This window comes from Cornus florida, unplaced genomic scaffold (assembly GCF_030987335.1).
Source record: "Cornus florida cultivar Cherokee Brave unplaced genomic scaffold, ASM3098733v1 CherokeeBrave_3.0.0_Hap2_Chr02, whole genome shotgun sequence".
NCBI classification, from domain to species: Eukaryota; Viridiplantae; Streptophyta; class Magnoliopsida; order Cornales; family Cornaceae; genus Cornus; species Cornus florida.
In genome coordinates, this window is record NW_026775572.1 from 65,890,908 (window position 1) to 65,916,433 (window position 25,526).

Sequence of the window (25,526 nt, forward strand, 5' to 3'; positions counted from 1 at the left end):
GAGATATATAACTATATATTAAGGGGTAGATGACTATGCATATGTTTATGTTTAAGGGGGAGAAAATTAAGTTAGTCTTTGTTTATGTTTTTCTTTATTAAGCTTTTATAAAGGTATGTTTGAGTTTTGTTGTGTAAAACACAACTCAAGTGCAGTGTGAAGCTTGAATGTTTTCAAGAGTTGATATGTTTTGAAAATCTTGTAGCATTAGTTGAGTGGGCCTTAAAACAATACCAACGAAAAGTGTTATATTCAGTCAAATTCTGACATGTCTGCCTTATTTTTATAAAATCTCACTATATATTTGGATTTTTAAAATTATCTTTATATGGTTTGAAATTAGAGTCGATAAACTTTTCAATGATATATTATGTATTTTATTTCAGGTTCCTTTGCCTGCTCAATAAAGTTCGGGAAGTCAACCCTTATGGATAAACTTTGAAAAAGGTTTTAGAAAACATTTTTCCAACATATTGGTTGCTTTTCAAGCTTTTGAGTTTTTTCGACCTTAGAAATATTCATAACTGGTTGGTAACATCCTCATCGTCAAAGGATTTAAAGGGTTTGTTTTGTTTATCACTCAAAAAAATAGTTTTTAAGAATTTCAAATTATAAAACTATATTTTGATTTTCGATTCTAAAGAAAACATAAAACTGAACAAAGCAGACCTTATGTGTTTAGATCTCTTAACTCATTTTTCAACCAACATTCTATTCTTGAGACGTCCAATAGGATTTCAAAATAGTGTTTTGGAATATTTAATTATGATTAGTAACCAAAACTGGTGGTGGGACACAACCTATGCAAGGGTCTTGTTTCTACAGTATATGTATATATATGTGTGTGTGTGTTTCTCTCTTAATTTCTAGCATCAAACGAGAATGTTCAGTATATAAATCTAGGATGATGAAAATAATTTTGAAATTAAAAAGAAAAAAGAAAAAGAAAAAAAAAGACAACTAAGATACAGTTTCAAAATAAATAAATTTTATGGACAATTGAAAAGAATTAAGTACCTGGCTGAGGTCTCCTTCTGGGTCGTCAAAAGAGTTGTGGGAAGCCATGAAAGCTGACAGCCTTAGAAAATAAGTGGGTTTGGTTATTTTGAACTAAAATGTTCACGAAGATAGAAACCTATACGTACGTACATATATACTCCGTATAATATATATATATATATATATATATATATATATATATATATGTGTGTGTGTTTATATAAACATATAGCAGAGTATTTTAAAAGAAAGGGCAACAGTATGAGTCATCATCAGTCATCACCAGTCACCACCACCATGTGAGATCAATATCTCATGAAGTCTCATTTCAAAAATAGATCAAAACGGTCATTGAAACGACCTCCAATTTGCTTAGCTTTTTTGGAGTCTCTTCATAATATATATATATATATATATATTGTTCCATAGAGGACCTATTTATTGGGTTGGATTAGTGCAACCGATTTAGATCCTTTGCATTATTTTTTTTTCTCTCCAATGTTTCATAATGCTAGACCATATGGTTTGGATTGCACCACATTAGTTCATTTTGAATTTTTTAAACAAAAGTTGATTAGCGGCACATTCTGAACCATATAATTAATCATCTCAAGATATCGAAGAGAGAAGGTAAAAAAAATGATTAGTGTCACTAAGTGAAAGTGAGAGTTCAAGTTCTCAAAAAAAAAATGTGTGAGTTTCTTGTAAAAACAAAAACAAAAACAAAAACAAATTAATAAATAATTCACCAGCCAAAATATTTGGATGAATTATATATATATATATATATAAGTATAACATGCATTAATTGCAAGAAAATTAACTCAAAGAATGATTGCTTAGAAAGTTATGTGATGCTTTTCCCCTTTTGTTTAAGTTGTTGCACGTCAAGGTCAATTAACTCAAAAGAAAGATTGCTTGGAAAGTTATTTGATTCCTTTTTTATTTGTTTAAGTTGTTGCAGGTCCAGGTCATTTAACTCAAAGAAAGATTGCTTGGAAAGTTATTTGATTCCTTTTTTATTTGTTTAAGTTGTTGCAGGTCCAGGTCATTTAACTCAAAGAAAGATTGTTTAGAAAGTTATTTGATGCTTTACCCATTTTGTTTAAGGGACTTTTTGGCAACAGTTTTTATTTTGTGTTTCTATTTTCATGAGCTGAAACAACGTTTTTGTTAAAGAGTAGTGCATTTAGTAACGTAAAATTTGTTGCAATAATTTTTAAAGCAAAGATATGGAAACATAGGTTTGGTAAAAAAGTGCTGCAAAAAAGATCTTTCCTCTCTTTCCTCTTGCTCATTCCCACAATTGGAATGATATTTTTTTTTGGAAAAGATGAGGGAGAGATAATGACGTTAAAATATGGTAAATTTTTCTTAATATCAAATGGTGCATTTTTTAAACTTTAGTAAATTTTTCTTATCTCAAAACGGTACAGTTTTTAATTTTTTTTAAATTAATTAATGTAATTTAACACCAGTAATAAATAGATTTTAAATTCTTGTGATAGCATTACTTTATTAATTAATAAACAGTACAGTCTTGGGCCAAAAGAATTTGCTTACAGCCTAATTTAGGTCAGTGTATAAAGAAAGACATAACAAGAAAAATGATCCAAAGTCGAGCCCAAACAAACCAACCATCCGGTATACATAAGAAATGGAGCCTCTTGGCTACATCCTATTGGAGTCTAATCTCTAATGTGACAAGATGAGAAAACGAAAGTTATCGCTAGAGGCGCAAAGTGGGTGTGTGAGTGTATGTGCGACTTTCTTGTCAATGACAGAAAAAAGTAGTGTTCATAAATGAATAATACTATTAAAAATTTTTGAATCCACAAAGTATAAATTCAGACAGTTTTAAAAATATTATTAACTAATGAATAATTCTTTGTACATATAATGAAGAAACCCTAACAATAGGTAGGAAAAAAAGAAAAAAAAAAAAAAACCCTAACCACATAAGAAAAGCTTAAAATAAGGTCAAAATGTAACTTTCTCTAAAAATTACAAACAAAAGAAGAAAAAATAAAAATAAAAATACAAATATGATAAGAAACCTAATCATTAAAAATTAATCAATACCAAAAATTAGAATAATTCGAATTCGTTTAAACTTGTAACAAAAATTTCAAAATATTCAATTAACTTAAAAGAATATCTGAAAGTTATTTAATAATGCATAAGGCGTTGCACGTCCAGGTCAAAGTGTGCAGTTTGGTAAGTTGATTTTTTGTTTTTTTTCATTCCGGAAGGTTAAACAAAGTATATTAATTGAAAAATGTATAGTATTGGGCCAAAAGAATTTTCTTTCAGCCCGATTTACTTTATTAGTGTGAGGCAAAGCATAAAAAGAAAATGGCCCAAAGGCGAGCCCAATATAGACCAGCCCACAAAACGAGAGATACTGTTTCTTTTGAAACCCGGTATTCATTTTAAAATGCAGCCTCATGGCTCCATCAACGATTTTAGTCCAGAGGCCTTGGGGCGGACAGACGTGACAAGATGACACAACGAAAGTTATTAACGGTCACGAATAAACAATAAACAACTTCGGAAAGCTGACAAGCGTTCATTAGTGAACGATAAATAACTTAAGCATTAGTAAAGATAACTTTGAAAATATTATTAATTAATGAATAATTTTTTTTCTTAGCAATACAAGTATATATAATGAAGAAACTCTAACAACATAAAGAAATATAAAAATAAGGTCAAAATGGAACTTGTTGATGCAAGATTATGCCGCGTCCAAGAACAATGTCGTATTTAAAAAAGAATGAAAGAGTAATTGGAAGGGCATCGCTGTGCCGGTCAAAGGCTCTCCGGTGATTAAGTCAGTCTTAGATTGAGGGGAAGAAGAGGAAATTAAAGGATTTGCTTAGGGAATTATACGTATTGAGTTGGCTGACCTCTCCTTTTATATAGGTAGGTATAGTAGCATTCAATAAGGAAGTTCATTCCTTTACATTCTCCAACATGGATTAGAAATTTCGTATTAGTTGCCCTCCACTTAGGGGCACACGGTTTGATTTAATACGATTTTTGGTGGAACCGGAATCAGAATCAGAACTGTTCCCAACGGTTCCTAAAAAATGAAACTGGAACCGTTGGGACATGGAATCAAATCGAACTGGACCATGAAGTCCCATTATATACAATTTGAAACTAATTAAAAGCCAAAACTTTTACTTCTCCATTCAACTTTCAAAAGCCAGAATATGATTCTCAACCAAGGATGAATAAAAATCGAAACCATATCGATCCACAATATAAACTCGATAACTGTGTTGATAGCTTCTTGAAATTCCAATTTGGGAATTATGCTATGAGTTTAATTTGATGACCTTAATTTTTAAAAAGTTGGATTGTATGTGTTAATTTTTTTGGGTGCTGCATGTTATGCTTGTTATTGTGGCCTGATGTAGATTATTCTCAATTCAAATATTTTGTTTTTTTGGACTAAAATATAGTCATGCCAGGCTGATAACACACAGGACAAGGTTGTGATTGATAGAATACATTGCCTGCATACAATTTTTTTTTTTTTTCTTTCTTAGATGATTTTTGAAAGAAGGTGTGGAAGTTGTGGCGTGTTAATTTTAGAGCAGTGATTGATATGGTAATTTTTTGGTAGGCAAGTTGTAGAATTCTTATTTAACAAGGAATTGAGTTTGAATACTCTATAAATAGAAGTGGGTTTGAGAGGACAGAAAATGGAAAGACATAGGGTTTGTTGTAAGAGTGAACGTTGTTAGGAGGTGACAAAGTATATGTAATTATAATGGATATAGTATGAGAAGGAATGTGTGAAGAAAAGAGTGAATGAGGGAGAGTGATTGGGTTTTTGACATATGTGGTTGTATAATCTCTTTCTTGGTTTATGATAATAAAATTTCTCTCTCCATGATCATAGCCCTAGAGTTAATAAATATATAAAATATTGTGTTATGTGCTAATGTGTATGATTGTTATCTCTATATTTGCTTGTGTAATAATATGATGATGATGCTTTTGTATTTGTATATTTTCTTTCTTGATTCATAATTAATAGTGAAATTCTCACTCTATAAACGTATAGAGTTTGGTGAACTAATAAAATAGTATGTTGTGTGTTAATGTGTATGATTGCTATTTACATGTTTGTGTGATAATGATGCTTACGCGGTGTGTGACGAAGAAAAAATTTAATTCTAACAATAACATGCCACAGAGATAGTTGGAGGAAGTTAATATCCATTAAAAATTATAGATCTACCTTATTATAGAGCTGTGCATAGATCTACTCAAATCTCTTGTTAAGAATAATTTTATTTTTGGGTAAGTAAATCTCTTGTTAAGAATTCATGTCTCTCTATACGCCTTTAAGTATTACCATTATCTATTTTCATTTAAAGGAACTTCTATACATAAAAATACTTAGTTTAATTTCCAATGCAATTAATTACTCTATCATTGGAGACTTGGGGTGGTAATAAATTCACGGACAATGCCAGTTTGAAATAGTTTGGCTAGTGAACTGTAAGGTAAGGATCAATGTGTTGTCGACGCCAATGCTAATTTGCACTCTACTTTTTAACATTTACTTTACAATCTTAAATAAAATGATAATTCTAATCTTACCTTTACAAGTAAATAATTATTACTTTTTAAATGGCACAATTATCCTTTTATATTTTTTCTCCTTATCTCATCTAATCTTTAATATTTTAAGTATCTTTTGACAACACAAATAAAATAAAATAAAATTTGAATATTTTTTTTTTAAGGGACCAAATAGAAATAAAATTTTGTTATGTTGAATAAATTGCCTCTTTTGGTCGGATAAAAAAATTAAAAAGTAACTACTTAAAAAATTATCTCTTTTGATATATATATATATAAAAAAAAAAAAAAAAAAAAAAAAAAAAAAAAAAAAACCCTAAAAAATTATATTTATTGAATAAATCATCTATGTTGTCAAAATCCAAAAAAAATAAAAATAAAATAATAATAATAATAATAATAATAAGTACAAAAGGAAGATGATTAAAAAAAAATTATCTCTATTGAATAAATTATCTCTTTTGATAAGACTCAAAAAAAAAAAAAAAAAAAAAAAAGTTACTTTTATCGGATAAATTATTTCTTTTGACGGGACCCATAAAAAATTACCAAAAAATAAATTTACCTCTTTTGACAAAATTGAAAAAAAAAGTCAATTTTGTTGAATAAATATCTCTTTCGATTGAAAAAAAAAAAAAAAAAAGAGTCACTGTGGAATAAATTATCCCTTTTGACTACCAAAAATAAATTTATTAGTATAGAATAAATTATTTTCTTTGAGAGGACCTCCGGAAAAAACAAAAAAAAAAGGAAAAAAAGGGAAAAAAAATAGTAAAGAAAGTAAAGAAGGTAAAAATATAAAAAAAATTAAAGTTGTATAAAGGGTAGTTGTGACATTGTAAATTAATGAATTTTGCATATTTAAAAGAAAATGATAAATGTAGTGCAACTGAAAAAAAAAATAGAGTGCGAATATCGTCTCCCTTTTAAAATAGTCATTTCCCAACAATAATATCTATTCATGATTTACAAATCTCTCTAACAAACGTGCCGGTCCTATGGTGTGATGTTGTGAGCACAATTTCACTCGCTTTAAATCCAGTTTTTCATGCAAGAACGAAGCACCATGAGGTGGATTATCATTCTGTTAGGGAGAAGGTTGTGACCAAAAATTAGATATGCGGTATATTGTCATTTTGTAATTTGTTTTCTAGGATTGGTCAGCATCTCATCCCTTCAATTAAGGAATTGTAAATTTAAATATGTACCAGAAGTGTTTATTGTATAAATTTGTAAATCTAGATGAAGGTGTGAAAAATATTTGGCTGTATGGCAACTTTCATTTAGAATCAGAGCTTGCTCACACTTTTTTCTCACTTTATGTACCTGTTTATATTGTATCAAATTATCAATCGTAGAATGCATTCAAAAATAAAAAAATAAATAATTAAAATGATTGTATAGATAGGTGCAAACTTGAGTCTTTTTAGTTAATAGTACTCCATGAATAGGAATCTAAATTAATGTTGAACAAATGTGCTTCTATATATATATATAGTACTAATATATATTCCTTCAGTACTGACTGAATGCTGCATTATATATATAAACCCTAGAGTTTTGGTTTCCCCATGTTAGTCAGACTGCGTCCATGAGGGAGTTTCAAAGTCTGCCAATCATCATCATCAACTTTGGCAAAAAACTGATCCACCATTTCTTCACTCACCTGCTCAAGTTGTGGAGGCTGCCACTGTCAAGAAAGAAAAAAAAGTGAGCTGAAATTCTTTTCAATTACAAGCACTGTTCAAATGTAAAACTTTCTAGTCATGGTATACATCTATAAAATCTTATAAGCTTTAATAAAACACGATTATTAGGAACAAAATAGAGAGTTACTAACTTATACTTGTAGTAGTAATACAAAATTTCATTTAACAAGTGACAACGTAAATATAAGCATACATTTTATCATTGTTGTTATTGACATATTCTTGTCATCTTGGTATCATACACTTGGTTTTTTCTTCTTCCCAGTGCTCAAAAGACTTAAAGATGGAGATTCTCATACGGAGATTAGAATATAATTTAAGATAATTTTCTTATAAACACCAGCTAACAAAAATGGCAAGGAACGTATGTTAATGAATCTTTATTAAACATGAGGAGACGTCGTTGGTGTAATTTCCCCATTTTTCTCTCTTGAATTCATATCATCCATAATAGACATTTGTGTGTGTATATATTTAAATCTGAATGGAGTAATGATATGTTAGAGCGAGAACTACCATAAAAAGGGACCTACATTTTTTTTTTTGCAAGTTTGGACTTCAAAAGTAAGGCTGAAATGATTGGAGTTAAAATTTCTATAAATTTCGAGAAAAAAAATTAAGTACAAGCTATATATATTTTGTTGAAGGATTTAAGTATCAGTTACACCGTCTCTCATAGTTTAAGAATTTAGAGTAGATGGTTATTAACATGGTATCAAAGCAAACAATGTCTTATGTTCGAACCTCACCGCCACCCTTAACAACCCGCCACCCTGATAGTTAAAATTGAAACACATGTTAGACTAAATAAACACATTTTAAATTTATGCTTGTACTCTCTTGTCTATAACGACTTATCTTTTCTCCATCTTAATACGTGTATGAGAAACAATGTATTTTTCACCATTAGAGCTTTCGAGAGAGTTTTTAACAGAAAAACCACCATTGATTTTTTTGCTACTATTGCTCCTGTGTTACCTGGACTCGCCGGCGACGGCCAGAGTGTCCGTGTCGACACGACACGACACAGACACCGACATAGGATATGTGTCCGACCCTCTGTTCTTCAACCGGACACGGCTGATGACGAAAATAAACAAAAGAATGTGTAACTCGATGCTTGTGAAGGATTAGGGATTTTTTTCGTGTTTTATTTAATAGATCTGCAGCTATACGAAGCTTCCTGGTTCAACAATGGCGCTCTGATTCGAATCGGTAGTCTAAAGGTTGAAGACGACTTCTTGTTTGTGAAATCGCATGCGCTGACTTTGCAAGTACCTACCTGAGCGTGGTTTCACGCAATTGTTAATACCCAGCCTTTAATGGCCAGGATGATGCCACCTATTTACCTATTTATTTGGATCTGAAAAGATAGAGACAATAATGGGCTTTTTAATAAAAGTAAAAAATTCAATGCCTTACAGCTGGAAAGCAATACCTACAGCTGTGTGTGGTATACAGCTGCTACTTACCTTTATTACGAGTTATGACTGATATACATATTGTTTATATTGTTGAGTTGGGCTTCCTTGTTAATTGTGCTTTGACTTGTACAGACCCAAAGGTCAAGACTAAGATGATAATTAAAAGGCATCTTAGCCCAAGCCCAAACTTGCCCAAAGGGAGCCCTTAAAATTTCTGATTACAGGTTCCCATCAAATAGTAACACGGGAATGCATATCCATGACTATGGCCATGCCACCAATCAAATGAGGCAAACAAATGGTAGTAATAATTATAAAATGTTTATAAAAAATTACAATTGATATATTTATTTTTTTAGTTTTATGATTGATGTCTCAAACATAAAAAAATATTCCAATTTTTTTTTTAACTTTCCAAAGTGTCCAAGTACCCGTGTCCAATATTTGGACACTTTTGAGCCGTGTCCACGTATCCTGTAAATTGATAGATTGACGAATCCGACCCCGAGACACGCACCCGTGTCCGACACCCGTACCCGAGTCCGGGTAACATAGTATTGCTCTTTATTCATGAGCACGCACTATTACACATGCATGATATTAGGGTGATGTTTTCCATCTGATCGATTATACAAAGTTTTATATGGAATATCCTATCCGATCTTGACAGTAAGGTTATTCCTTCATCTTCGCGTTCCTAAGTGAAAAAGGAAGGTGAGTTCAATCACCTGAAGAAGGTCATCATGAGGTGATTAGGTTCATGTAGATCATGATGATAATTCTGAAGGCACTAAGATTGGAGGACACTCGTGTCGGAGATAAATCAACAACGAGTGATTCTGATGACATTGGAATCATAAACTCTTGTGGAGAGAAATTTTGAAGGCACCGGAACTCATACGATGAGACGGTTAGTTTCTATGGTCTTTCCCTTGTCAAGGTTTCCACGTTAAAAAAATCATGGTGTCATCTCTTATTCTACTTTATTTTATTGCATTATATTTATTGCTTTGTGTGATTAATTTAGGTTTAATTTGGTGAAATTAAAAAAATCTATTAAAAATTCATAAGAGCAACCTAGACCTATTCACCCCTTCTAGGTCTTTTGAGATCAGACTTTTCACACCACTTTTGCACCGCATAACTTATAATTCTGACTTCTATGAGTGTCAAATTAAAGATTTGATGTCATAAGAGACATGTATGCTAAAGATAAAGATTTTGGTGAAATTTGGAAGGTGTAAAGAAGGGCAGCATGAAGACTTTCTTCAAGATGACTTTCTCATTAAAGGAGCTAAGTTGTACATTCCAAAATGCTCCCTAGAGAGTATATCATTAAGGAAATTCATTCAGGAGGTTCGGAGAGACAGAGCCATTTTGGTTAGCAAGAAAAAAACTTTTGGCCTACCATTTCCCAGGTCGTGACTCTCATTAATTATGTGATCAGAAGTCAAATATGCCAAATTACAAGGAAAAACTCAAAATATCGGCTCTTACATTCCATTGCCACTGTTAGATTATATTGCATATAATCCTAGGGTTTACTATAGCCGCTTCCACCTACCACTTGACATATATAGATAATTTGTCCATCACTCACCTACCCATATTCCTCATTTATATATAGATATTTTATGTACATTGTAATTATTCAATTCAATACATTACAGAGTTCCATATTCTCTCTATATATCTCTATCATGGTATCAGACCCAATCCTCCTCCTCCTTCTTTATATTCTATTTTTTAATCTCTTGGTGTTGTTCCAATAAGCCCATCAAGAACATAATATGTTCAGTGTCTAAAATCCTCTTGCAGTTTTGATCATATTAGGCAAAAGTTTAGACATAGACCATCTGGACGCCACCGAAAATAGCCGGAAAGGAGCTCTCACACTCCCCCACGTGCCACTGGTCCATTTTTTGAACCAACACACACTTCTTTGCGCTAACACTCGCCGGGAAAACTATCACACATGCTTACACGCGCCGAAACCCAATCCGATCTGACATATCAGTAGAAAGGACCTATTCTGCCATGTCTACAGCTACATAACCCTACCACGTTAGCATTGGGTTGCCACGTTAGTGCCACATCACCCACCACGTCAGTCTAAAGGGTCCATATGCCACGTTAACCTAGAGGTCCCATTTTACCATGTCATCATTGCCACATCACCGTTTTACCAGGTCAAACACCACATCAACATTTGTTGCCACATTAGCATCTTGTCCACATCATTATCTGCACATCCTCAGTTGCTTTACCATGTTATTAGTGTCAGAATTATTTTTCGAAGACACCATTTTATCCCAATTTTTTGCGCTGATTCTAAATTTGTAGTTCGTTTTGGTATCTAAGATCTCTAAATGGCACAAATTGAGATCATTCCTCTTATTCAAGCTCTTCTCAGTGAGCTTAACAACAGGAATGCACGTACGCTTGCAGACTCCCACTGCTCATATAATGGTTTTTCAGTTGATATCCTCTCATCACAACGGATGACATAACCGCTATGATCACTCTCTTTACTGCACTTTATGTTGAATTCGAGGGCATTTATTTCAGGAGTGTTACACTCATGCTAGACTGACTTCATCTATTCCAATTATGGCTACCTCTCATACTTTGCTACTACAGTCACGAGCTCTAGCTCTAACTCAAGTACCAGTGTTTAGCACTCCTAGCAAGTCTTCATCTTTTTCTTCTACATTCTCTATAACTGACCTTGAGGCAATTATCAATCAAGTTTTGACTAGAATACAAGCTGCATCTTTTTCTTCACTTTCTACCACACCAGGTAAGAATATATGTTGGTATTTTAATTCCGCTTGTTGTAATCACATGACATCTGATTCCACTTTTCTTACCAATCAAACTCTTGCACTTTACTCACTTATGCGCCATGACCATTCTCACTCCCAATTATTAGTTCTTGATTTCTTTCTTGTACCAAAACTTTCTCTTAATCTTTTATCAATTGGTCAATTAACTGAGTTAGGCTTAAACATAACCTTTTTCTTATAATGGTTGTGTTGGATAGGATCCTCGGACTAGATAGATTATTCAGACTGGGCGTAAGGTTGGTCGATTGTTCGAAATCTCATCTATTCATCTGCTTACTCCCACCATCTCTGCTGCATCTACACATGTCAATTCATTTTCTCTTGAATTATAGCACTCCTGCTTAGGTTATGTTAATTCCTTGTCTCGTGTCAAAAGTCTCTAAGGGCTTGTTAGGTCAAGTTAAAACTGGGAATTTTGATTGCATTTCATGTCATCTAGGCAAACAACCTGCATTTCGTTTAGTACAAGTAAGTTGTGTGCTTCTGCTCCTTTTGACTTTATTCATTTTGATGTTTAGGGACCTTCTTCTGTGTCTACCATGGGGGCTCAAAGTATTTTGGAATATTTGTTGATGATTTTTCACGGTTCACATGGACATTTTTTTATGAAAACTTGTTCTGAGTTACTTGACATATATCGTGATTTCACGAAAATGATTTTAATACAATTTTCCAAAAACATCAAAAAAATTCGTTCCGACAATGTTATAGAATATCAACAAAATCAAATTTTCAAATACTTAAACATTATGGAATTGGTTCTCACTCATCTTGTTCGAGTACATCACAGCAGAACGGTTCAGTTGAGCGTAAACTTTGACATATTATAGACACAGTTCGGTCACTTACCCTTTTAACTTGTGTTGCTGCCTCTTTTTGGGAGGAAACAGCTCTTATTGCTGTATAAACTATCAATCGTGTACCATCGCCTGCACCAATTTGGCAAATCGCTTAACTATAACCATATTAGAGTTTTTGGGTGTGCCTACTTTGTTTTTCTCCAACCCCATGAACGCATAAAATTACAACCACATACTCAACTATGTTATTTTCTTGGGTACAGAATTAGACAAAAAGGGTATCGGTGTTATGATTTAATCGCCAAATGACTCAGAGTCTCTTATCATGTAGTCTTTTGGGAACACATGCAAGATGTTCCATACATTGTCTAAATTTAATGTCTCTGAAAATGCATTTCATGTTCCTCCATTAACATACTCTATAGATCTTTTTCCTGATTCTTAACCTTCACAATCAACAGAGGCAGTCGATCCTTTTTGATCGAGTCCCAGTCATATACCCAATCTGAGACTCCTTACAGCACAACTACTTCAAGACTTCGCCATTCCACTCGAGTATGAGTTCCACCTACACATCTTAATGATTTCCAATACTATCATGCCCTTGCAACCTTACATGAACCTCACACTTTTTATGAGGAATCTTCTAACCCTTTGCGGCAGCAAGCAATGAAAGAGGAGTTAGATGCACTGACCAAAACTCAGACATATGATCTGGTTGATTTTCCTTCTGAAAAGTTTGTAGTATGATGTAAATTGGTGTACAAGATCAAGACTCATTCAAATGGGTCTGTTGAGCGCTACAATGCCCAAATTATAGCTAGAGGATTCATATTAGAATATGGTATTGATTTTGAGGAGACATTTGCTCATGTTGCACGTCTTCCTCCGTTCATACTCATATTGTTGTGGCCACTTCTCGTCAATGAGGACTTTTCAGATTGATATTAAGAATGTCTTTCTCAATGGAGATTTATTTGAGGAAGTTTATATGCAGCCTCCTCCAGGTTATCATCATCCTTCTAATAAGGTGTGTCGACTCTAACGAGCTCTGTATGGCCTCTAACAAGTACCTCGAGCTTAGCTTGCCAAATTTAGCCAGACTATCTTTTATCTTAGATACACTGCTAGCTATTATGACTCAGTTCTCTATTCGTCCGATGCACTGACCAGGGTATTATTCTTCTTTTACTTTATATTGATGATATGATCATCACTAGAGATGATTTTACGGGAATTCAGGAGCTCTAACAATTTCTCAGTCGTCAGTTCGAGATGAAGGGTCTTGGACCCCTCAGTTATTTTCTTGGTCTTGAGATCACTATAGCTACAGATGGTTACTACCTCACTCAGGAAAAATACATATTAAATCTTCTTTCAAAAGCTGGCTTAACTAACAACAAGATTATTGATACACCACTCGAGTACAACATGAGACTCAATCTATATGATGGCAAATCTCTTCGGGATATGGTATATTGTATCAAAAATTGCTTGGTAATATGGTTTATCTTACTATGCATGTCCAGACATCTCTCATATTGTTCATATTATTAGTCATAAGCTCATGGCTACCCCTAGATTTACTCATTTTGCTGCAGCTTTTTGCATCATTCGCTATCTTAAAGGCACTCTGTTTCATGGGCTTCATTTTACTTCTCAGTCATCACTTGTTCTCCATGCATATTCAATTGTAGAGTAGGCAGGAGACCCTACAGATTATCGTTCCACCACAGGCTTTTGTTTCTTTCTTGTTGATTCACTTATCTCTTGGCACAACAAGAAACAGACTGTGGTTGCTTATTCTACTACGGAAGCTGAGTACATGGCACTTGTTGATACTACTTCAGAGCTTCTATGGTTGTGTTGGCTCCTTCAAGGCATGGGGGTTTCCTCATCCACTGTCATTTGTATTTATTGTGATAATAGGAGTGCAATCCAAATTGCACATAATGATATTTTTCACGAGCGCACCAAACACATTGAGATCGATTGCCATCTTGTTCATCATTATTTTCTTTGGAAGACCTTACAATTGCGATCCATTACTTTTCATCATCGGATAACAGATATCTTCACCAAATCGCTTCTGCCAGGCCGTTTTCAGGATCTTATCTCCAAACTCAAGATATCTTCATATAACCCACCTTGACTTTGAAGGTGCTGTTAGATTATATTGTATATAATCCTAGGGTTAGATCCATTACTTCTAATGATTAAATAGCAGATATCTTCACCAAATCGCTTTTGCCAAACCGCTTTCAGGATCTTATCTCCAAACTCAAGATAGCTTCATATAACCCACCTTGACTTTGGGTGTGTGTGTGTGTGTGTGGGGGGGGGGGGGGGGGGGTTAGATTATATTGTATATAATCCTAGGGTTTATGGTTTACTGTAGCCGCCTCCACCTACCCACTTGACATATATAGTTAGCTTATCCATCACTCACCTACCCCCATTTCTCATTTAAGTATAGATGTTTTATATATATTGCAATTATTCAATCCAATACATTACAGAGTTCCATATTCTCTCTTTAAATCTCTAACAACTACTTCCTAAGGCTCCATGGGAAGATGTTAGCAAGGATTGTGGTGGGTTTTCTAAGAAATCAAAGAGGTAATGATTTCATTTTTGTGGTTGTTGATGATCATTTATCTAAAATGGTTCATTTTATTCCTTGCAAAAAGACTATGGATATTTCTTATTTTGTCAGTCTTTACTTTAACGATGTGGTTAAGCACCATAGTGTTCCAAAGTCTATTGTTTTGGATAGGGTACCAAATAGTCATTTTTGGAGGTGTTTGTGGAAGAGGGTTGGTATTAACTTTTTGATGGGCAAACTTAAATGGTGAATAGAATTTTGAGAAATTTGGTTAGAGGGTTGGCAGTAAAAAAACCAAAGCAATGGGCCATGTTTCCTCATCAAGCTGAATTTGCCTATGACTATGTGGTGAATCTTTCTATAGGAAAGAGTCCGCTTAAAGTGGTTTATGGACAAGCTCCAATACACTATCTTGATCTTACTTCAATTCCTAAATATACGAAGATTGAGGATTTTGCTACTTCTATGACAATAATTCATGAAGAAGGGAGAAAAAAGGAATGAAAAATATGAGTCAGCTACTTATACTCATCGTGGCATTAAGATTTTCAATGAATGAGATCTTTCATGATATACAACAAGCTTAAGGAGAAAAGGGTTGGTCATGCAGAGTTCTTATGGAATTCAATGATAATGCTTACAAGATTGAATTTTGTCAACATATTATGGAGAGCTGTTTGCAAGCTCCTGGATGAGTTCTTTCTCACCCGAAAAGAATGATGTAGTATGAACATGGCAGCCGTGTCAACACCGTGTGGATGTCTATGTGGCCTAATTGGAACATATATAGTAGTTCTCTTGAAAATAGATTGGAATGGAAGACTTTCTGAATAACTACCCATATTTATATTTCTTGATACTATTTTGTTCCTAGTAAGTAGTGTTTCATTTAAAATAACTATATTTACTTATTGCGTTAAAATTGGGAGATGTAGACACCATTAATCTGTAGAAGAAGGTTAAGACTTGTATCTATAAGTGGTGGAAGATGAAGATGTAATGATCATTAATTTATAATTGATATTTTGATTACATAGATCATAGATCTTGTTTATACCACTCCTTCTCTTGGTTGTGTCCTCTTCATCTATATTCTTTATCCTCCCTCTCATCCACCCGCATCATCAGTAACACCAATATATCATTAGGAAATGCCCTGTTAACCACTCAATATAAAATGATTTGAAGTTGATGTAGCAGAAAATTGTGAATCATTGGAACAATGGTAACTTTGAATCCACAAACAAAGTAGGGTAACTTTGAATCCATAAAGTTGAAAATTCACGGAGAATTATGATATATAATATTGATAATTGAATGAGTGATCTACTATACAGTGAGGAGGAAACTGCTCAAAATCAAACTTTTTTCAAAAAAATCTATAAAAATAAGGTAAGAAACCTAATTGTTAAAAACTACTAAATACTAAAAAGGGAAGTAATTCGACTTCATTAGACTTCTAACGAAAATCCTAAAATATTCAAAATTGAAAAATGAAATTTCCAAGCTCTAAACGATTGAATTCAGCCAAAAGGTGCCCTACCGATCAGACTAGAGTCTTTTTAGGTTAAAACGGACCCGTCAAAATTATCCCAAAAAACTGTGTCAGCTCACTTGTTTGACTTTTGACGGTTCAAGTGGGCTCCAAAATCATACATTATAAGTAAAGGTAATTACTTGTGCCTTCTTACACATTTTCTTGTTACCAAAATTTATGTTAAGGAGCTTATTACTCATTTTTAATTTTTTTATTTTTACAAGGCAAGAAAAGTTAGAAGTTAGATTAGTAAATGCAATGAGTTGAAATTTGGCACTCTAAAATCCATCGGAGGCACTAACCCACTAGCATCTGCAGCTAATTGCTAAAAATTGTTGTTGCTTTTTACTTATCAGGATTTTAGATTATTCATCTTTTTATAACTTTGAGGTCATTGTAAAGCAATTATCTTTAACTTTGGTTGTTAATATCTAATTTACCCCAGGTCTATAACTTCCCCTATCTTCTTTTATTTCCAGCCTTTCTATATATATATAGCAGCTCTTTGTGTGGCTCCATACACTAGCCTATAAGTACTAAAGTAAATTTTACTATATAAGTCAAGTTTCTGATTCAGAAGAGGAAATAAATAAGTACATTACTATTGGAATGTGGAAAGATAACAAGTGATGGCCAGTATTTGCTAAAAGGAAGGCAGTTTTCTTTGTACCTTTGGATTTCTGTCTTTATCAAATAGCATTGCTCTTGAACCCTGCAGGTTGGTTTTCCATTACAGTGATTAGCATAAAGTTAGTTAAGAAAATGTACAGAAAGCAAATATATATGTGTGTGTGTGTGTGCTATTATATATATAGAGACCTCAAAGAAATCAGCGTTCACTGTTCTTCCCAGCATGTGAGAAGCAACAATATAGTCACTTATCAGACAAGATTCAAGTTTTAGCGTCCGTCCTTGTCTAATCTGATGGTGAATCAAGAAAATTTGTTAAAAGAATGCATGCAACATTTTGTGATATAAAAATAATTTATTTGAAAAATTAAGAAGCATTTAGAATGATTCTTACAGATCGTAGACAAACTTTAAGACTAGTTGGTGAAGCCAACTTCATGTAACGTATGGCATTAACCACCCACTTTTCTGCTCCTATAGAGGCTTCAATTTCCTAAATGAAACAATTGCATCCTATATTAATTGATCTCATATATATAACAATTTAATTAGGCAGAGGCAGGGCAGAATATACGACGAGTAATATAATAGTGACCATACCAGAGCTAACAATATTTCTTCAACTGTTTTATTAGAAAAACATTTGTTGATGATCTCCAATCTGCTTTTGTAAAAAATTTATCGTCAGTAACATCAACAATTTCATGTATCAATTCAAACACTACCCACTAAATAAACCCACATCACCACTAATCTCACCACTCTCACCACCAATCTTAGTTTCAAGTAAGAACCCCTCACTATCCAAATCCATAGTCCCACAAATCAAGCCTCACACACCCCTTACATCACAATCCCCATCCAAGTCCACTCCCTTTCTACAGCCAGTTAAGGAAATTACATCTGATTTTAAGCCACGCCCCCTTCAGTTACAGGTTACACAAAAGAAAAAGTCAGGAATGCACTACAAAATGACAGATTGCTTAACCCCAATGGGCTGGAGGTCAGGGATGTGGTCCTACTACCAGAAGGCATTGATGCAGCCATAATGGATGCCTCAAAGTATGAACTCATTCAGGAGGTTGCAAGGCTCAAGTCACTGTTCCAAGAGAAGGAAAATGAATTAACAAAGGCAGAAGCTTTGATTATGGAAGAATTACGAGCTGCTCTTGGCCTGATTCAAAAGCTACTGTCATCATCCTTAGCTCCGGCGACGACGTCTTCCAGTAAGAAGCATGTGGTTGATTACGTGCCTGGTGAAGCGGACGTTACTCAACCTACTGACAAGGTTGACCAAATTTCAAATTCAAACCCATTAAGGAGGGATCACAATGCAGACAAATATCTCCCTCCTTTTCATGCACCAACCCCACATGGTAACCCCCTTGCAGCTCAGATTACGCACAATGCCCCAAATCACATCACGTCAAGTCAAGAACCATCTAAATCCTTGTCTTTCCATCCTAACCATCCTAGTCACGTACCAACTAACTTGGAACAGTGCTCAAAGTCAACCCAGCCACATGTTGCACTCCCTCAAACCGACCCACCCCCCACCAATTCTGAACTTAACCAATCAAGCTGGGTTAAAATAGCTCAATCTCCATCCAGGAATTGGGACCTCCATTACCACGAGCCAACTCTCAACGATGACTCAGTGCTAGTTAATCCACCAAAAGAAATCACGATTGCAGGAACCAAATACTGGCAGTGTTGTGTACTTGGGTCCTTCCAAAGAAGGCTTCCATTTAAGGTTGTTTCAAGCTCTGCTCATAAGCTGTGGGACAACAAGGGCCTCAAGCAAGTGGTAGCCAACTCGAAAGGTACTTTCTACTTCCATTTTGACTACATTGAGAGCTATAAGAGAATTGTGGCAGGGGGTCAATGGTTCATTGTAGAGAAACCAATCAGCCTTAGAATGTGGGAACAAGATAACAATTGTTCCCCTAACTCACCAAGCACCATGTCAATTTGGATAAAGTTGTTCAATGTGCCATTTGAATACTGGTCCTCGAAAGGTCTTAGTTATGTGGGTAGTGCAATTGGGAAACCTCTTTTTGCTGATGAGCACACTAGAGATAAGAGCAGAATTGATTATGCCAAATTGTGTGTTGAAATCACCCCCAAATCTTCCCTTCCATCTTCGTTCCAAGTGAAGCTAAGGAGCAAAAAAGAAGTCATTATTGTCCAATACCCATGGTTACCCAAAAGATGCACCACATGCTATACTTTTGGACACAACGATATTAGTTGTACTGCGGGCCAAGGGGAGAATAAAAATTCAACAAATGACCACAATAAAACTGATGACTGGCATCTTGTCACCAAAAGTAAAGGAAGAGCTATTTGTAAACCCATCCCCAACCCTTTCACACCCTCTAGCCCAAGAGGGCATACTGGTAATGCATCTACTTCAGCTTCAATGGAATCCAATGTCTCTATAGTGGAGAATTCCCCCATCACCACAGATAGAACAAACCAACTACCTTTAATCACCCTTTCCACTGCAAACCCTTAACCTAGCTGTGTACCTACTCCTGTAATTGCTCCAAACACAAAAGGCATCAACTTTATAATTGACCTCTCACCTTCCAACCTCAAAACCACAAGGAAAAAGCCAATCCCAAATACCTCAACAACAACTGCTAACCAATTTGATGTTCTCTCAGAGGAAAACTTGCAGGAAAATAATGATTACTCAATTGAACTTGCCACTTCAATAGTGAGGATTCACAATCCAGTTGTAATGATCCAGCCTTCTCCCCTACAATGGAAAAGCTTTTGAAACCTAGAAATCCTACTCACTCAAAGCATTCCAAAATTGGAAAAAAAAAACCAAGAATTGCTAAAGGTTTGACTACCCTCAAAGGGTATAGAAGTTTATGCAGCCTTAAAACAGCCTCTCAATGATTTGGGGAGCATGGAACATCCGAGGGCTCAACTCTCCCCTCAAACAAGAAGAGATTAGGTTCCTCATCAGAAATAAAGGTTTGAATCTTATGGCAATCCTAGAAACTAAGGTTAGCAGTGAGAATGTAGCTGTTGTGCATAGGAATATTGCACCACATTGGCAAATCATGTGTAACTACACTTGTTCTGTATTGGGAAGGGTTTGGTTACTGTGGGACTCACTCAAATTGGAAATATTATCATCCAATGTATGCTCTCAAGCTATCACTTGCTCAATCTTCCTTAAGGACCTGAAAGTGAAGTGTAGAGCCTCCTTCATTTATGCTGCAAATACTGCTGTGGATAGGAGGGTACTATGGAAAAACCTTAATCAGAATTCAACTAGTAATGAGCCATGGATTCTTCTTGGTGACTTCAATGTTCTTCTGCATGTTAATGATTCCTTTGGGGGTGCACTTAGATAAGCAACTGGTATGACTGAATTTAAGGATTTCCTCAGCTCCAATGGGCTTGAAGACCTAAGGTTTGATGGAATCTTCCACACTTGGACCAATGGTAGCTTTGGTTGTGATAACATCTCGAGGAAACTTGATAGAGTTCTCATCAACCATTCATGGATGTCCAAATTTCCACAGGCTGAATGTCATTTCCTACCACAGGGAATTTCTGATCACTCACCTATGATTGTTAATTTTGGTTCACTGGTTGCTAGAAAAAACATTCCTTTCAGATTCTTTAATTTTTGGGCTTCAAACCCAAACTTCTTAACAATTGTTTCACAAGTATGGCAACTAGAAGTCCATGGATCCAGAATGTTTAGATTGGTGAAGAAACTCAGAGCTCTCAAGCAACCTCTCAAGATGCTTAACAAGATGGAATATAGTGCCATTTCAGAAAGGGTAGCAGAGTGCAGGAATGATCTGTATTTTTGTCAAAAAAACCTTGACTCCAATCCAGCTCAGGACTCACTCAAAATCACAGAGAAAGAACTTGCACAGAAGCTCTCTGATCTTGTTTTAGCTGAGGAAATGTTTTTTAAACAAAAATCCCAAGTGCACTGGCTTAAAGAAGGTAATCAAAATACCTCATTCTTCATGAAAAGCTTCAGTTCAAGAGGAAGGCTCAATCTATTACTGATCCTAATGGTGTGCAGCTACAAGGACAGGAGCTCAAAACTGAATTGCTCAACCACTTCAAATCCATCTTTGGTCAATCCAACAACAGCTACCCAGGTATGGACTCTTTCTCTTATGTAATCTCCAAAACTGTCCCAACTCACCTTCTCCCCTCACTTGCAATAATTCCCACTGACTCTGAAATCCAAGCCTTCATACTCTCATTCCACCCCTATAAAAGCCCTAGACCAGATGGTTTTAATTCTTATTTCTTCAAGCAAGCTTGGACAATTGTTGGTGAAGATGTTGTTACAGCTGTTAGAGATTTTTTCATCTTAGGAAAAATGTTAACTGAAATCAACAGTACTTACATTGCCTTGGTCCCCAAATCACCAAGTCACACCTCAACTAATGACTTTAGGCCTATCTCCTGCTGTAATATCATCTATAAAACCATTTCCAAACTTATAGCAATCAAACTAAGTCATATTCTTCCCATACTTATCAGTTCTACCCAAACTGCATTCATCAAAGGAAGACAAATCTCTGATAGCATCTTGTTTGCTCATGAGCTACTGAATGGCTACCATAGAAGGAATCACTCTTCAAAATGTGCCCTAAAAATTGATCTTAGGAAAGCTTTTGACTCATTACACTGGCAGTTCATTCTTAACTCACTGCAGCTGTTTGGATTCCCTGCCATTTTCATTAACTGGATTGGTCAGTGCATATTTACTACTTCATTTTCTATCTCCCTTAATGAAGAGTTGTTTGGTTACTTCAAAGGGATGAGGGGTATTAGACAAGGGGATCCACTATCCCCTATGTTATTTGTAATTGCAATGGAGGTGCTATCACTGTGTGTGAATAGAAAGATTGAAGCTAATGCAGGATTCAAGTTCCATTGGAGGTGGAAGAAGATGTCAATCACTCACTTGGCTTTTGCTGATGACATTTTGATATTTTCTCATGCAAGCATTGCCTCAGTTCAGGTGTTACTGGAAGCTCTCAACCACTTCTGTAGCATCTCTGGTATGCAGATTAACAATTCAAAATCCAAAGTGTTCTTCTCAAGAGTGGACAATTCCTTGAAATCAACCATCTTATTATTGCTGCAATTTGAAGAGGGCTCACTTCCTATTATGTACTTGGGTCTTCCCCTATCATCATCCTCAATTAATGCAAGGGATTATCAATCCCTTATTTAAAAAATTACAGCAAGAGTGGGGAGTTGGACATCCAGATTTCTTTCTTATACAGGAAGGGCTGTGCTTGTTAAAGTTGTCCTTGCCTCCATCCAGTCATTGGTCACAAGCATTCCTTTTACCTAAAAAAGTTTTGGAGGAGATCAATCAATTGCTGAGGAAATTCTTTTGGACTGGTGTGGACCTTAAGAAAAAAGGAGCTAAAGTTGCTTGGCAAGCTGTCTGTAGGCCTAAAATCAATAGAGGTCTTGGATTTCAGGATTTGGATTTGGCTAATAGAGTTGCTAGTCTCAAGCACATCTGGAAAATATGCAAAAGGAAGGAGAGTCTCTGGGTGGAATGGATAAAGGTTTACCTACTCAATACCAAGAGTTTCTGGTCTCTCAAACTTACAAGTCTGAGCTCAGGTTTCTAGAGGAAACTTCTTGGATTAAGATTGATGGCTAGAGGGCTTATTAAGCACAGAGTGAGGGAGGGGAAGGATATAAGCCTGTGGTTAGATTACTGGCTTCCAAATGATCCACTGGATCAGCAGCTGGGGCTCAATGGTTTGGAAATTCTTCAACTAAATAACTCCATTCTAGTTGATAGCCTAATTTCCAACAACCATTGGTTCAATCCAAGCTCTATACAGCTGCACCAATTCTTGCACCAATTCTTTCAGACCAGACGCTTCCTTTCTCAATTACATGAACTGCCTCATCCTTCCTCAAATCCAGATTATGTTGAATGGGTACCTAGCCCCAACAAAGATTTTTCAATGGCACACATCTATAAAAACTTCACCCCACCCTCTCCAACTTTCACTTGGCACAAGGTTGTTTGGTCCAAAGATCATATTCCTAAGCACAACATTATTCTCTGGCTGGCTGTGAGGGGAAGATTGTATAATTTAGATGCCAAACCTGTCCTCCACAAGCATTACACCAACTGCTGCTATCTATGTAACTCAGCTTGGGAGTCCATTGACCATCTTTTTTCCAAATGTGACTACACTTCACACATTTGGAGATTTGTTCAAGATATGGCAGGGTTTTACATTAGGCCGGACAATTGGTTTCAACTGGTCCTGTAGTGTTCTACTCATTGGAGATCCACTAAATTCTTAGTACACAAACTCCTGTAGGATGCTACTGTCTATTCCATTTGGATGGAAAGGAATGCTAGAGCATTTGGAAACCAATCATCTTCACATCACAACATCATTGCGCAGATTAAAAATTGTGTTAGAGCTAGACTTGCAACAATTAAACTCAGATCAAGCATGCACTTAAAGAAGATCACTTCCATCTCTGAATTATAGCTACTCTTTTAACAAGGCTGTGCCATTGCCTCAGGACAACGTTTGTTTCAATCTTGAATCATGTGTGCTTGGCTTATCGTGGCAGTGATAGTTCTTGGCTTATTGTGTGCAGTGACATTAATTCTCCATTACTGCTCTAGGAATGAACAAACTTGATAGTTTTTTCATTTGCAGCATGTTGTTAATTCTGGTAGCCATTATTGGTTTTTGGTTGTTATGTTTGGTTTTCTCCCCGCCTTGGGGCCCTCTGTACATTCCTTATCATATATACAAGCTTACCTTTTAACCAAAAAAAAATAGTGTAGGATTGAAATGCACATTAGAAATACTATATATATATATATATATATATATTGTGGGAGGTGTAACAACATCACTTGAACTGAATGAAACAATTGCTAGTGATCACCTTTTATAAGAGCTATCAGGCTTTATATGTGCTTTGTGAGTGAATTTGTTGATGACCTCAGATATAGTTGATGTATCTGAAGAAACTACATCACATAGCGCATCTTCTAATGCCTGAAGATCCTGTGAAGAACAGAAAACAAGAAAGAACATATATATATATATATATATATATATATAACTCCATTCTTAAGAATATTACTTTCTCGTCCATACCAAGGATTATTAATTATGTGCCAAATGGTAATTATCATGTGTAAAAACATCAGTTTTGTAAATTAAAAATCTGATTGTGTAAATCTCTTTCTAATATTGTGAGTACCTTTGAAAGGACAAAATGAGTTACAAGGCCACATGCAAGCATTTCAGCTCCATCTAGTCTTGCTCCAGTTAGCCCTAAATATTCTCCTGTATATGTAGTGTTTGGCAAGTAATAAATTAGATGAAATGAGATCATATGAATTAATTACTTTGGCTAAATTTAAACATTATAAATCGAACATTCAAGTATAAATTACTTCTTTGAATTTTTTCTCTCATCTAACATTAAAGATATGTATGAATGTTTTATGATAATGAAGTCAATATGCCATTGGATGGATCACAATTATGAGGTTTTGTCTTGTACAATCATGGAGTCAATATGCTTTTGGCAGCCTCTAAGTTGAGTCTCACTCTAAACTATCTGTTACGACAAACACAGAAAACTCAAGAACAAATTAAGAAACATGACAGAAAAGGTAAAAATGTCACATAAAGAACACAAAGATTTAGTGTGGTTCGACAAAGCATATATATACAGTGGAGATCTAGCGAAAGTTTTCACTGTGTGAAAAATAGAAGATTACATGTTTCAATCCCCAAACCCTAGCTCTCGCTCTCATTTTCTTTCTCTACAATTTTCAGTGTCTTAGTCCATTCCACTCCAAACCCTAAGCGCCCTTATATATCAGGCTACAAGAGAGTAGTCGTTAGGTCATAAACGAGTCTGGTTGTATATTCTCTTTCTTGATTCATGATAATAAAATCTCTCCATTTACATAACCCTAGAATTGGGTGAACCAAGTAAAATACTATATTGTGTATGAATATGTATGATTGTTATCTCCACATATGCTTGTGATAATGTGATGTGATGATACTTCCGCTGTATATGATGAAGGAGGGATTTAACTCACAACAAAAGTTGACAGTTGAGTCACGTCAATTGGAGGAAGTTAAATATCCCCAACATGTTGATGGTGAATCGGCTATGGAAGAGGGAAGCAATGCTGAACACTACCTTCGGTTAAGATTGAAGACTATGCTGATGTCAAACCAGAGACTTAAAATAAGGTGTTAAAACCAGATTAAGATTCTTAGTATACATTGCATTCTTACAAATTCTTTTTTGTCTTTTTATTTTTTAACATGTTGGTATGGCATTCTAAGTC

At 35.0% G+C, this 25,526-nt stretch overlaps 1 protein-coding gene across 2 annotated transcripts in view; it reads right to left on the reverse strand.

Moving 5' to 3' along the window:
* Nucleotides 1-6,997: 6,997 nt before the first annotated feature.
* Nucleotides 6,998-25,526, reverse strand: part of LOC132295188 (probable 3-hydroxyisobutyryl-CoA hydrolase 3) — a 28,398-nt gene continuing 9,869 nt past the window's right edge. For both annotated transcript variants that reach the window (XM_059793353.1, XM_059793352.1), the window contains 7 exons: nucleotides 24,416-24,501; nucleotides 24,095-24,216; nucleotides 17,753-17,813; nucleotides 17,547-17,645; nucleotides 17,342-17,443; nucleotides 17,193-17,234; nucleotides 6,998-7,291 (listed from right to left, as the gene is read on the reverse strand). In XM_059793353.1, coding sequence (XP_059649336.1) covers nucleotides 7,154-7,291; nucleotides 17,193-17,234; nucleotides 17,342-17,443; nucleotides 17,547-17,645; nucleotides 17,753-17,813; nucleotides 24,095-24,216; nucleotides 24,416-24,501 — 650 coding nt within the window. In that variant the 3' untranslated portion in view covers nucleotides 6,998-7,153. The remainder of the gene's footprint in view (nucleotides 7,292-17,192; nucleotides 17,235-17,341; nucleotides 17,444-17,546; nucleotides 17,646-17,752; nucleotides 17,814-24,094; nucleotides 24,217-24,415; nucleotides 24,502-25,526) is intronic.